The sequence below is a fragment of the Pelodiscus sinensis genome, chromosome 4 (assembly GCF_052426305.1).
Source record: "Pelodiscus sinensis isolate ZL-2025 chromosome 4, ASM5242630v1, whole genome shotgun sequence".
Lineage (NCBI taxonomy): Eukaryota > Metazoa > Chordata > Testudines > Trionychidae > Pelodiscus > Pelodiscus sinensis.
The window spans coordinates 131,320,981-131,334,809 of record NC_143055.1 but is presented as its reverse complement, the minus strand read 5'-3'; the positions used below and the strand labels follow the sequence as shown (position 1 = coordinate 131,334,809).

The 13,829-nt window shown below is 58.3% G+C and overlaps 1 protein-coding gene across 1 annotated transcript; it reads left to right on the top strand.

Moving 5' to 3' along the window:
- The first annotated feature begins 714 nt into the window (after positions 1–714).
- MBOAT4 (membrane bound ghrelin O-acyltransferase MBOAT4) lies at positions 715–5,024 on the top strand. The gene is made up of 3 exons (XM_089778208.1): positions 715–815; positions 2,618–2,842; positions 4,058–5,024. Exons 1-3 carry the CDS (start codon positions 715–717, stop codon positions 4,995–4,997), a joined length of 1,266 nt encoding a protein of 421 aa, XP_089634334.1. The 3' UTR covers positions 4,998–5,024.
- Positions 5,025–13,829: the final 8,805 nt, after the last annotated feature.

The window sequence follows — 13,829 nt, the reverse complement described above, 5'->3', positions numbered from 1 at the left end:
GCTGCTTGCGTTGCCATTTGCCCTTTTGTTTCGCTCTCTCTGCACCTCTGGCTCTCTCTCGCCAAACACCAGGTATGTGTTCACGTTTGCTTTCATTTCATGCTCCTGATCTGTGGGGGTGAATTCTATTCAAAGTGCAGGTTTCACAGGTGAGGCAATTTTGCCCTCCTCTTTCCTAGGGCAGGCCAGGTTGCAACAACGGTCTGGGAATGAAAACATTGTATCTCCTCCTGACTGTCACCGATTTACACTGTGACCGTGGGCACATCACAACTTCTCTGTGCCTCGGTTTCACCCTGTGTAATTAATGTTTGTAAAGTGTTTTGAAATCTGTAGATGAAAAGCCCTAGAGAATCACAAAGTATCACTTGCTTAATGTCCTGCGAGCTACAGGAGATCGGGCAGGAAGATGCAGCGATGATATGCACCCAGATCACAGGCTAACTCTCTTTCCAAGGAATCCGTGAAGAACTTATGACCCGCAGGTGGGATTTTCAAAGGCCCCCAGGTGACTCAGAAGCACAAGTCTCCCACTTGCAGAGAGACTCATGCTCCTAAATTAATTGAGTTATAAAATCCCACCCCAGCAGTTGGGCATGTAGGTAGCAGTGACAGGTTATCATCTGAGGCAGGAATGGTGAGAGGAGACCAGTGCACCAAGTTCACACAACTCTTCTGGAGTTAACGGGACTTGCGGGTCAGGGAAACGAGACGATGAGCCAGACAGAAAGTGACATTTTCAGAGCAGCCAAGCGCCCGCTCTCCCAACATGAGCATGAGCAGCAGGGCACCAGCACCTTTAGAAATCGAATCAGGTTGGGTTGCGTGCCCCAGTTGGACAGCTTGTCGGCACTGGGGTCGGGGGCAGGGCTGAGGGAGAGGGGACTGCACTGGTGGTCGTCCACAACAGGGAGATGCTTTCCTCAGACACAAAACTCAAATCACAGGACTTCACTGGAGCCCTTCCTGTGTATCCACCATGGACTACTGTCCTCTGGAAAGCAGCCTGGCTGGCCAGCGGGACAAGGTCCCAAGGGGCACCTGTCTCATTGGGAGGCTGTGAGCATTCCCACAGGGCCGACGGGTTAGTTCACGGATACCTGGCCTCTAATGCAGGGGTGGGGAACCTAGGACCTGGGGGCCAGATGCGACCCATGGCTTGCCTGGATCCTGCTCCCAAGGCTCAGCACTACCCCCACATTGGGGAGCCTGCGCTGGCACTCCAGCTTCTCACGCGTGTGTAGCCCCTGACTGATTTTGCCGTGGGTCAGTGGCCCCCGGCCCAAAAAGGTTCCCTGCCCCGGCTCTACAGGGTGGAGGGACAGGAAGAAATGGGCAGCTAAAGCCAAGACAAGTGTCAGATGAATCAGAGAGCTGGCAATGTTCAGGGTCTTTGTGCTTGTGAAGATCAGCAGCAGGGGGCTCCGTTCGGGTTAGGGGCCAAATCTGGAGCAGGAAACGTACCAAATCCCCGTGCCCCTGCAGGCTTCCGGGGGCCTGATGAGTTCCCTCTGTCGTCCCCTGTGTGAGTGCCAAGCACTGCCGAGAAGAGCTGAGCCCCAGCGTGGGGCTGTTTTGCCGGCTGCCCCGGAGACTGGGGCAGCAGGAGTTCAGAGACAGGCGCGTGGGCAAGAGGGGTAGCGTCAAACCCAGCAGCACTGGTCCCCTAAGGCTCCGTCAGCCTGGGGACCACATGGCGGCGGGGCTGGCCAAAGAACAGGCCTACGCAGATGAGTTTTGAAAGCTTTGGAGACAAGGTGCTTCACCCAGAGACCCACGTGCTAGGCTAGGTACTGGAGTGCCTCCAAGGAGGGAGCCCAGGAGGGACTGGGGTGGAGGGAGAGGAGAAAATGCAGCACTTTGCCAAGCCTGCTTTGGGGCTGACAGGGGAGGGGGGGATGAGTCCAGCAATGAAGCAAGAGGAAGGCGTTACCCTGAGCTGTGTGGCCCTCAGGTGCCTGCGGACACAGCCCTGACTGGGAAGCAAGGAGAGCTGTGGGAGGGGCAGTCTGTACAAGGCTATGTCTACACTACAGAGTTGTTGCAGAAAAACGCCTGTTTTTCCGCAAAAACTCACGGCACGTCCATGCCTCAAGCGCATTTTTGCACAAGAGAATCAAAAGAACAGCGGGGGTTTTGCGCAGTGGGTGTTCCTCTTTCTACAAGGAAGAAGAGCTTTTTGCAGAAGAGTTCTTTCGTAAAACGGCATGTGTGGATGGGGAAGAGGGTTTTTTTACGCAAAAACAGGAAAGAGGAAAAAGCGCAGGTGCCATGGTGGCTGTTCTGTGCGTACCAATCAGGGCTTACTTTCGAGAGAGCGTCCATGCAGTCTGGATGCTCTCTTGCGCAAAAGCGCATCGCTTTTTCGATGTGCTTTTGCAGTGTGGATGCTTTCTTGTGCAAGAAGCTTTTGCAGAAGATTTCTTCCAACAAAAGCTTCTTGCACAAAAAGCCTGCAGGGTAGACATAGTCCACCGGAGGGCAAAGCCAGCCCAGGAGAGAATCAAGAACCTCACCTCCCCCATAGGCTATGAGCCTGTAGCGCAGGGGCAACCCCCACCCCACTGAACCACCGTGCCCTCGGAAAGCCTTTGCAAACCTCTCTGCTTTCTTGCAGGTACCTCTTACTCCTGGCGGGAGGCAGCCTGCTAGCGTGCGCTGCCATGGGACCGTACGCCTTGCTGCTCTTCCTCCCCGCCGTCTGCTCCGTGGTCATTTTCCACTCCGTCAGCCCGCGGCAGGTCCACACCTGCGCCTTCGTGCTGCAGATGTCCTGGCAGACCCTCTGCCACCTGGCCTTGCACTACCGAGAGCATTATCTGCCAGGAGCCCCCTGCCTCAGGTATCAGGCCGCATGGCGCAAGCCCGTGATTCCTTGAATGAAAGGGCCCGGCCCAGCTTTTGCATGAGACTAGTCCAGATGATTGTGGGCTGTGTGGGTGTAACAGAGCAGAATCGGCCTGGGCCTTAGGGGCAGTCGAACTCCCAAATCTGCATCCCTTAGCCCCAGGGCCGTGCTGATGGTGTTGGAATCGCTTCTTGTCCATCGGGGTATCAGGCTGCTCCCCTCCTTGTCCTGACTCAGCTGTCCCAGGGGGGCAGCCCAAACTGTGTGTGTGGACTGGGACCGGCTGGCTCCTCCCGGCAAGAGGCAGATGTAGGGATGGTACCAGGCACGTTCAGGGGAGCGTACAGACGCAGAGCAGGCCCACAGCAAATAGCCAGGCGGTCGCTGGGCATGTTTGGGACGAAAGGCCCGGGTGTGGGGAACATGAGTCTGGTGCTGCATGTGGGAGTGCCACGCTGGCTCGCCGCGGCCATAGGTTTCGGCTCTTGTGATGTTTTTGGACATGCAGCAGGGTGGTACAGCCGCCTCAGGCAAGGAAACAAGAGCAGCAGGCCAGGCAAGTGGTTAGTGGCTGCGTGCCGGGGTGGGGAACCTTTTTTGAGTCGAGGGCCGCACACAAGTAAGAAGGAAAAAAAAACCCAAACTCTCACTGACGTGGCCCCTGACTGAGGAGAAAGACATTCCCCACATTCCCCTCACACACCAGAGCCTAGGGGGCCTGGAGAGTGGATTTTGTATGCTCCAGCCCCGCAAGGGGAGGGCGAGAGGGCTGGAGCACGAGCGTGGGCTTCCCAATGCTGGGCGGGGAGGCCCCGAGACTCAGGGGCCAGATCCAGGCAAGCCGGGGGCCACATCTGGCTCCCGAGCCTTTTATTCCCCACTCCTGAAGTGATTCCCGTTAGCAGCACGGAGAGAGAAGCCGAGGGAGAGCTCTGCCTGCTACGGCCTGACGTTTGTACAGGTAGGGTAGAGCCCCGTGTAGCCAGAATGCTCCTCCATCCAACCCCCCATGGACGGGGGCGGAGCTGGAACAGTGCTCCTGCACTTTCCCGAGGCCGTGCCTCCAAAGGGCACCTGCCGCAGAGCGTGACCCTGTCCACACCCTGGGCGTGCGGCTCCATGTCGCTGCAGGCGACCCCCAGCCAGGGCGTACACCACGGGACTCCACTCGCTTCCCGGCCACTTGCTGTCTTGCTCTCCCTCTCGCAGGTTGACAATCGCCCTCTCTTCCCTCATGCTGCAGACCCAGAAGGTCACGTCGCTGGCTCTGGATATCCACGAGCGGAAGGTGACAATTGCCTCTGAGGGCAGGGAAATGCTGCTGCGGGCACTGCCTCTATGCAGCTACCTGCTCTTTTTCCCGGCCCTGCTGGGAGGCCCCCTGTGCTCCTTTAGGAGATTTGAGGCGCAGATCCAGTGCTCAGGTGCTTCCCACCCCGCGCCCGTGCTGAGAGCTGTGGGCCAGAAAGTCCTTCATGCCCTGGCTCTGCACCTGCTGAGAACGGCCCTGAGGGACAGCACGGCCCCACTGGCCCGCATGACGGACTGCGCTGGCTTTGGCTGCGTCTACGTCATGTGGCGTTCCGCCCTCCTCTTCAGACTGGCGTATTACTCCCAGTGGGCGCTGGACGAGGCTCTCCTCCACGCAGCCGGCTTTGGGCTGCAGCTTGGCCACCACCCCGGCGGAGGGGTAGACCTCTCCGACGCAGACATCTGGACCTTGGAGACGACCCACCGCGTCGCCCTCTTCACCAGGACCTGGAACAAGAGTACGACCCGGTGGCTGAGGAGACTCATCTTCCAGCGCAGCCCAGCCCACCCCCTGGGGGCCACCTTCGCCTTCTCAGCCTGGTGGCACGGGCTCCGCCCAGGGCAAGTCTTTGGCTTCTTGTGCTGGGCCGCGGTGGTGGAGGCCGATTACCGGATTCACCCTTTCCTCCGCTCCCTCGCAAAGTCCTGGCAGGCCACGGTGCTGTACAAGGCCCTGGCCTGGGTCCAGACGCAGCTGACCATTGCGTACATCACGGCCGCCGTGGAGACGAGGAGCCTCACTGCGCTCTGGCTGCTGGCTGCCTCCTACAACAGCTTCTTCCCTCTGCTGTACGGGGCTTCGCTGCTCTGCCTGCCCGCGAGAGCAAGAGACAAATGAGTCTGACCCACGTTGTTCCCCACAGGCCACTCCCCAGGAGCTGTCGCCATCACACACACAGTGTGGGAGAGAAGGCGATTGCCCCATGGGAGGGAGAGGTTTGCGCTGGGTCTAGGTGTGCCCCATGTCCCCCCTAAACCCACGGTCTCATCACATACAGTAGACTCCCCCATTCTACTGTAGCCAGGCAGGATCACTAGACCATCCGGTCAGAGCTGCTCCATAGCACAGAGCAGGGAACTTTATTCTGTGGTTCCTCTGCATCCAGCAAATAACGCTGAGTTAGCCGGAATGTTTCTTTTAAGAGACTCCCGGCTGGCTTGCACTCCCGGGCGCTGGGGCTCCGCGATCCAGCACCATCCATGGCCCTGCCAGACCACAGATGGTGCGGGATCACAGAACCCCAGCCCAGACAGTCCCGGATTTAGGAGGTTCCGCCTGTACTTTGCATTTCTCTTTATGGAACTTCATCCTATTCAGCTCAGACCATTTCTCCGGTTTGTTCAGATTATTTTGAACGATGGCCCTGTCCTCCAAAGCCCTTGCAACCTCTCCCAGCTTAGTCTCATCTGCAAACTTGCTGGCTGTGTCTAGACTGGCAAGTTTGATTTTGCGGAAAAACTTGCCAGCTGTCTACACTGGCCGCTTGAATTTCCGGAAAAGCACTGACAATCTCACGTAAAATCATCAGTGCTTTTGCGGAAATACTATGCTGCTCCCGTTCGGGCAAAAGTCTTTTTCCGAAAGACTTTTGCGCAAAAGGGCCAGTGTAGACAGCGCAGTACTGTTTTCCGCAAAAAAGCCCCGATCGCGAAAATGGCAACCAGGGCTTTTTTGCGGAAAAGTGCTTTTGCAGAAAAGTGTCCTGCCAATCTAGATGTGCTTTTCCGAAAATGCTTTTAACGGAAAACTTTTCCGTTAAAAGCATTTTCGGAAAATCATGCCAGTGTAGACGTAGCCAATAAGCGTGCTCTCTACACCATCATCTAAATCCTTGATAAAGATATTGAACAGAACCGGTCCCAAAACAGACCCCTGCGGAACCCCACTTGTTATGCCCTTCCAGTGTGACTATGAACGGTTAATTACTACTCTCTGAGAACTGCAATCCATCCAGTTATATACCCACTTTACAGTAGCCCCATCTTCATTGTATTTCTCTAGTTTATTGCTAAGATCATGTGAGACTGTATCAAATGCTTTCTAAAGTCTAGGTATGTGGGGTGCATCTAGACTGGCAAGATTTTGTGCAAAAGCGGCTGCTTTTGCACAAGAACTTGCCAGCTGTCTACACTGGTTGCTTGAATTTGCACAAGAGCACTGACTTGGTAATGTACAAAATCCGTGCTTCTTGCACAAATACTTTCACACTCCCGCTTGGGAAAAAGCCCTCTTGCGCAAGAATACTGAACTGTTTTGCGCAAAAAAGCCCCGATGGCTAAAATGGCGAGCGGGGCTTTCTTGCGCAAAATCACGTCTAGACTGGCCACGGATGCTTTCGCACAAAAGCATTTTTTGCACAAAAGCATCCGTGCCAATCTAGACACGCTTTTGCGGAAATACTTTTAACGGAAAAACTTTTCCGTTAAAAGTATTTCCGCAAAATCATACCAGTCTAGACGCAGCCATCATGTCTACCACTTCCCCCTTATCCACAAGGCTTGTTATCCTATCAAACAAAGCGATCAGGTCGGTATGGCATGATTGGTTCTCGACAAATCCGTGCTGTTACCTATCATCTTATTATCTTCCAGATGTTTGCAGGTGGATTCCTTAATTATTTGCTCCATTATCTTTCCTGGCACAGAAGTTAAGCTGACTGGTTTGTAGTGTTCTGGGTTGTTCTTATTTCCCTTTGCATAGCTGGGCCCTAGATTTGCCCTTTTCTGGTCTCCTGGAATCTCTCCTGTCTTCCGTGACTTTTCAAAGATGACAGCTAATGGCTCAGACACCTCCTCAATCACCTCCTTGAGCTTTTAGGATGCATTTCACCAGGCCCTGGTGACTCAGAGGCATCTAACTTGGCTAAGTGATTTTTAACTTGCGCTTTTCCTATTTTAACTTCAGAACCTACCTCCTTTTCTTGAGCTTTATTTAAGTTAATCTCAGCCCCAGCCCCAGCGCATGAAAGGATCCAATGAAGACAACACTGGGTGTGCTCTCCCCTCCGCCCCCGCTGCCAACCCTGGCACAGCAAAGTGTGCGCTCCTTTGGAAAGGAGCCAGAGAGCTAAAGGCACAGAGCAGCTGCACGGGGGGGGGGGGGGGGGGGGGGGAGGGGGGGGGGGGAGGAGACAGAGGGAAGCCCAGCAGATGGCAGCATGGAGCTGTCTGCAGAGCACTGTGCAAGGGACCTCTGAGTCCAAGTAGACAGGCCCCATGTACGCAACATGGGGCAGCCACCCCCTGCGCATGGCCCGGAGTCAGGGCGAATGCACAGCTCTCTTCCACTCCCTCTCTGACAGCCAGCCCAGGACACCGGAGCTCCCTGCCCTGGCTCCCTGCTGTTTGACTGCCCTCCACCCTGGGCTGGCATGACCAGTTCTGGGACTGGCTGCCTGCACCAGCCTACACGGGGCAGGACAGGACCAGTCTGGGGGACGGGTGAGCAATAGCCCTGCGTGGGGCCGGGCAGGACCAGTCCAGGGGGTGAGCAATAGCCCTGCGTGGGGCCGGGCAGGACCAGTCCAGGGGGTGAGCAATAGCCCTGTGTGGGGCCGGGCAGGACCAGTCCAGGGGGTGAGCAATAGCCCTGCGTGGGGCCGGGCAGGACCAGTCCAGGGGGTGAGCAATAGCCCTGCGTGGGGCCGGGCAGGACCAGTCCAGGGGGTGAGCAATAGCCCTGTGTGGGGCCGGGCAGGACCAGTCCAGGGGGTGAGCAATAGCCCTGTGTGGGGCCAGGCAGGACCAGTCCAGGGGGTGAGCAATAGCTCTGTGTGGGGCCGGGCAGGACCAGTCCAGGGGGTGAGCAATAGCCCTGCGTGGGGCCGGGCAGGACCAGTCCAGGGGGTGAGCAATAGCCCTGTGTGGGGCCAGGCAGGACCAGTCCAGGGGGTGAGCAATAGCCCTGCGTGGGGCCGGGCAGGACCAGTCCAGGGGGTGAGCAAGAGCCCTGTGTGGGGCCGGGCAGGACCAGTCTAAGGGGTGAGCAATAGCTCTGTGTGGGGCCGGGCAGGACCAGTCCAGGGGGTGAGCAATAGCTCTGTGTGGGGCCGGGCAGGACCAGTCCAGGGGGTGAGCAATAGCCCTGTGTGGGGCCGGGCAGGACCAGTCCAGGGGGTGAGCAATAGCCCTGTGTGGGGCCGGGCAGGACCAGTCCAGGGGGTGAGCAATAGCCCTGTGTGGGGCCGGGCAGGACCAGTCCAGGGGGTGAGCAATAGCCCTGTGTGGGGCCGGGCAGGACCAGTCCAGGGGGTGAGCAATAGCCCTGTGTGGGGCCGGGCAGGACCAGTCCAGGGGGTGAGCAATAGCCCTGTGTGGGGCCGGGCAGGACCAGTCCAGGGGGTGAGCAATAGCCCTGTGTGGGGCCGGGCAGGACCAGTCCAGGGGGTGAGCAAGAGCCCTGTGTGGGGCCGGGCAGGACCAGTCTAAGGGGTGAGCAATAGCCCTGCGTGGGGCCGGGCAGGACCAGTCCAGGGGGTGAGCAATAGCCCTGTGTGGGGCCGGGCAGGACCAGTCCAGGGGGTGAGCAATAGCCCTGCGTGGGGCCGGGCAGGACCAGTCCAGGGGGTGAGCAATAGCCCTGCGTGGGGCCGGGCAGGACCAGTCCAGGGGGTGAGCAATAGCCCTGCGTGGGGCTGGGCAGAACCAGTCCAGGGGGTGAGCAATAGCCCTGCGTGGGGCTGGGCAGGACAAGCCCACCCTGCCACAGACCCCTGGGTTGGTGTTTGCCTGCTCCTGGCCTCCTGCCTCTTGGTAATGTGGCCTGGTTCCTGCCCTCCCATTTGGGTCTTGCTGCTGAGCTCCTGGCACTCCAGCCTGACCCGGCCCCTGGTAACCGGCCCTGTGGCCAACACTAAGTCCTCGGCCAGGCCACCCATGCCCGGCTCCTGGTAGCTTGTGGGACGACCGTAACCACAGGAGAGGGCCTGGTGTGAGAGGAACGGCTCCAACAGCCCAGCCAGCAGACGCACCCGATTCACCCGAACAGGCCGCCCCCCTTCCGGTGATCAGCCACACCCTGCAGGCTGGGTTGTGAGACCAGAGAGAGGCAGCTACCCCAGGAACAGAGCAGTGGGGTGCAGAAAGCGCCACCCCGCGCCCTGCCCCGAGCCGGCGCGTGGCTCTTCTGCCCGAACGTTTCGACGGCGCCTGCCCGCAGCTCTGTGAAGCCGTTCCTCTTCCTGTTCCCGGGGCGCGCCAGGCCTGTGCCTCAGATCGGTCCCAGGCGGGTCTGAACATCCACCTGCTGCCAGCAGCCTGCGCCCTTGCTGGAGACCGAGAGCCGGTGACGCTCGACAACCTGCGCTGGGCTCGATCGCCCCAGGCCACGCTGAGGCAGCATAGGGGGTCTGCTTGCACAGCACCCCCTCACCCCACCTCAGCCCAGACACCGAGCTGAGCGAGACGGTGGCCCCTGTAGAGCGAAAGGCCTTTGTGCAGACAAGTGGATGTTGTAGGAAAAGAGAGGATTAAAAGGGGGCTCGCTGCAGCCACCCTGACAGCCTGTGGGTCCCTGCACTTCCCCCATATCGACGCTCCCTCCGAGGAAAGGGAACATCGCCGCCAGCGCTGTCCGTGCTCCTAGGGAGCGGGCCGGGCGCTTGCCGTCAGTCCCATGCGAGGCCCACAGGGTCTGGGAGGAGGGGGCCCAGGCGTGCTGGGGGGTGGGCTTGGCAGGAAGGGGGTTTCCCCACACCTCACGCCTAAAGGGCACGCAGCCTGCGCCCCCTCAGGCGGCACTTTAAGACTCCTGCGCCCGTGTGGCTGTGCAGCGGCTGACGGATGCTGCGCGTGACGGAGCACGGGGCCCTCCTGTCGGCAGGCGGGGCAGCGTTACTGTTTGTCAATCAGGTGGGGGCCCGTTGTGCTAGGCACGGCACAGCGCCAGGGACAGCCCCTGCCCCCAAGCTGTGTGGCATTGCCTGGCCCGGGCCCCTCAGGAAGTGCCTCCGGGGAGGAGCTGTGGTGGAGGCTCTCGGTGTTTCCTCAAACCTCGCTTCTCCCACGCGAGAGGCTCCTCGGGGCCTGTCCCTGCTTCCTGGGCGTGGGTCTGGGCAGCACACTGCCTGCCTTCCCCTCGCCAGGGCCTGCACAGCCCGGCTGCACGCTCAGGAGGGAGCCGGGCCAGGAGCTTACGAGACGCAATTCTAGCTTTTGTATCGCAGCCAAATATTCCCCACGGGGCTCCGTTCCCAGCAACCAGCCGCCCTGGGGTTGTTCCCTAGTGGAAAACTTGGTGAGCACACACCTATGGCGCGCTCAGCCTACCTCACTGCCCAGGCCTGCCCCGCGCTCAGCAAACAGCGAGCCTCAGCCACCCCTTGCCCTGAACTATTGCACAACATTTGCTCTGCGGCTGAGCATCGGCCCAGCCACAGCCTGCGGCCTCCACGCTGCGGGTGGGCACACAGCCAGGGAGCCGTCAGGGCCGACCAACGCACCCTCCACAGCTTGGGGCCTAGGTGCTTTCGCCAGTGCAGAGAGAGAGCAAAGCCGGAGGGGAAAGATGGCAGGGAAGGGGGTGACAGGAGGCCTTGGGATCCCACTGATTAAGTCTAGGCCGTTGAGGCAAACTCTCTTTCAGTGTACAATGGCGCGTGTGGTACGGTTACAGTGTGAGGTGACCTCACACCCTTCAGTCCAGAGCAGCCTCGCAGGTGCTACAGCACAGCTTGTCTGAGCAGCCTTTCAGAAGGTGCTGGTTAGCTCCCAAGGCTGGGCTCAGACAGGGGGTACCACAGGGGTGCCCCTAGCCTTGGCAAAAAGGGCTTATTTACTAAATGAGTGACCCGGGCTAGCTAATATGCAGTAAACCCAGCCTACCCTACACCTCTTGGGCTATGTCTACACAAAGGGGTTTTCCTTGCGCGAGAAGGGGCAGTGTAGACAGCTCCTTCTGGTGCAAGAGCCTCTTCTGCAAAAACGGCGGCTCATTAGGTATGCAAATGAGGCTCGGCGATATTCCACGCTTAGCCTCATTTGCATATTACTGGCGCAAGAAGCTGCGAGTGCAGATATGGTCTTGGAGTGCAAAGACGGCCTAGGGGCATAAACAGAGAGATAAGGAGAGGACTGTGAACTCCAAGAGACCCAAAGCTAGAAGGGTTTCTAGAAAAAGGTGCACACAAGTCACCAAAAAGGCCAAACCAAGACAGCACATCAGAACCTGCCGAATGGTGGCCTCCACACCGCTAGGGAGAGACCCGAGGAGCTTTGCGCCCTGTGCTATTTATGCCAAACACCGGGGTCTTCCAGAGGGCAATGTTCAGCGACTCCCTTCCCCTTCCTCGCTGTGGGCCAGGCCTTTTGCTCCAGCTATCCACTAAACCCCGTGCAAGGCCCGGGCTGCCAAGCGTGAACCATGTGGGGGGGAGGCGAGAATAAGACCACTTCCGTTCCTTCGTCTGGCCACAAGACAGGACAAGTTCTCAGGCCCAGCAGATGAAGGGTGAGGGCCTCTTTAAAACTGCCCTCTTCTGTGGCAGTTAACCCACTTCATCCACCTCTGACAGTGGCTGGTGTCACAGTTCAGGGCAACTAAATATTGGCATTTGTCATACCACGAACGTCCCGGGTGTTGACCCTAATTCAATAGAGATTAACTTCATTCCTTACAGCGTGTTCAGGACATTACATAACGTTGTCCATCTGACACCACTGGCCCCGGGTGCTACAGCAGAAGGTGTAAGTAAGAACGCTATATAGCAGGTCGCTTCCTGGTCTCCAACAGCAGATCTAGTTAAGCCCTGAAGCAGGTTTAATATCCTGTCGGGAACATTCATTTGTTACGACAGGAACATTGTTTGATAGGAACAGCAATGACGATAGGAAAATTGGGATTATTGACCCTTTTTAAGCACGAGGGTCTTGTAAAAAAAAAATCCAGCGCTCTTTTGAATTATAAACGTGGCTCCAGCACCATTCTTAATCCTCAAAATAAGGGCCAAGCTTTTCAAAAATAGGAGCCTAAAATGAAGGCTGCTGAGATGGTGAGCTGATTTTCCAAAATGCTGCAGAGCCAGCAGCTCCTGTCGGCCTCCCCGGTCCAAGCTGCCTGGAAGAGAGGGAGGACATCCAGGCCAGCTTTGCTGAATGGAGCAGATGTGGCGTTCCGCCTGCTGCGAAGGAATTCCATTGTTCCCCACCTTCCTCTCTGGGCAGATTGGACCGATAGATTCTGGGCATTTCCTTCTGCCGGTCTGGTTTACGAGGACTATTCCAATGGGCAGGATGTGCTGAGTCATGTCCTTGTGCGGGCCAAGCGCGTTTATTTGTGTGGCCGTGACCGGTTCTTGGTGGCGTTCATTCACTGCTGTGCTGGCACACAGCCGAGCCGCCCAGAGGACAACGTGCAGCGCTTGTGAGAAGGGCGCCCCGCACTCCCAGCGAGAGGGGATTTGTGTTACCCCGCGAGCGCCCTGTGTCTCCATGGCGATTTAAGGCTTTTTAGAGATCAAATGCTTTTCAGATCGACCCAGCTCTTCTAGCTCAGCCAGACCCAAGGGGCTTATGCAGGAATCACAGCGGTGAGATCCTGCGTCCTGTCTCCTCCTGGACTCGTGGTTTTCAATTTGCGACTCAGTGCTGCAGGGATGGGGAACCTAAGGCCAGGAGCCGGATGCGGCCCCCAGCTTCCCTGAATTTGGCTCCCTCCAGCATCGGCTCTGGCGTGTCAGGGGAACGTGGGGAAGGTGTCTCCTCAGTCGGGGGCCACGTCAGCGGGTTCGCTTTTGGTTTTGCTTGTGTGCGGCCCCTGGCTGATTTTTCTGTGGGTGATTGGCCCCTGACCCAAAAAAGTTTCCCCAGTCCTGCAGGACGGGGTGGTAGGATGTCGGTCACTGGGGCTCAGTGCTGCAGTGGGTGTGTGAAGGCAGCTCCCTGCCTGTCCTGGCCCTGCAGACTGTGCAGCATGCCAGCAGGGGCCGGCCCTAGCTCCTAGGTGTGTGTGGGGTGGAGCACTCCTGGTGCTGCGCACTGCCCCGGTCCTGAGCACTAGCTCCACACTCCCACAGGCTGGGTACCTACTGCCGGCTGCTTCTGAGATGGAGCCTGGTCTGTGTGCTAGGAAGCTGCCTTAACCCCCCTGCTGCACCGCTGACAAGGAGTTGCTCAAGGTCAGCCCCTCCTGCCCCCCCCCATGTCAGAGCCCCCTCTTGCACCCCAAAGCTCTCAGCCCCGCCCCGGGGCCCACACTCTAGTCAAATTATGTTGTGTCGCAGGTATCAATGATTTTCTGCACCTAGGTCATGAAGGAAAAAGAAAGTTTGACACCCACGGGCCTAGACCCCAGTGACAGGCCCCAAGCAGCTTTGTCCATCTTCCTCAAAGCGGGGTGAAGCAGCGAAACGAACCACAGCGTCTCCTCCCTTCTCTCGCAGAGCTCTCCGTCAGACCCCCGTGGGGCTCTTAGCGCACCGCCACGGACAGCCAGGCAGGGGCAACCAGCTGCCCTTTGGGACAATTCACAACCATGTGGCTTTGGAGAGGGGGCAGAGGTGCCTGATTTCCTGGGAGTCGAAGCCACCTCTGCCAGCGAACACAGTGCCCTAGGTTAACAGAGAGGGCATTTTGCACGGTCTCCCCCCAGCCGGAACTGGGCTGCAGGGAGGCCTTTGGTCTTGTTCTCACCAGTCTGGTTCTTGGTCAGATTCTCTGCCTTGCCCAGGGTGCC

Excerpts from the sequence above, each read along its gene's own strand:
- MBOAT4 (XM_089778208.1), top strand. The coding sequence starts at position 715 with ATGAGCCAGACAGAAAGTGACATTTTCAGAGCAGCCAAGCGCCCGCTC. Across the intron at positions 816-2,617 it reads ACCTTTAGAAATCGAATCAG|GTACCTCTTACTCCTGGCGG; the intron begins GTTGGGTTGCGT and ends GCTTTCTTGCAG. Across the intron at positions 2,843-4,057 it reads CCAGGAGCCCCCTGCCTCAG|GTTGACAATCGCCCTCTCTT; the intron begins GTATCAGGCCGC and ends TCCCTCTCGCAG.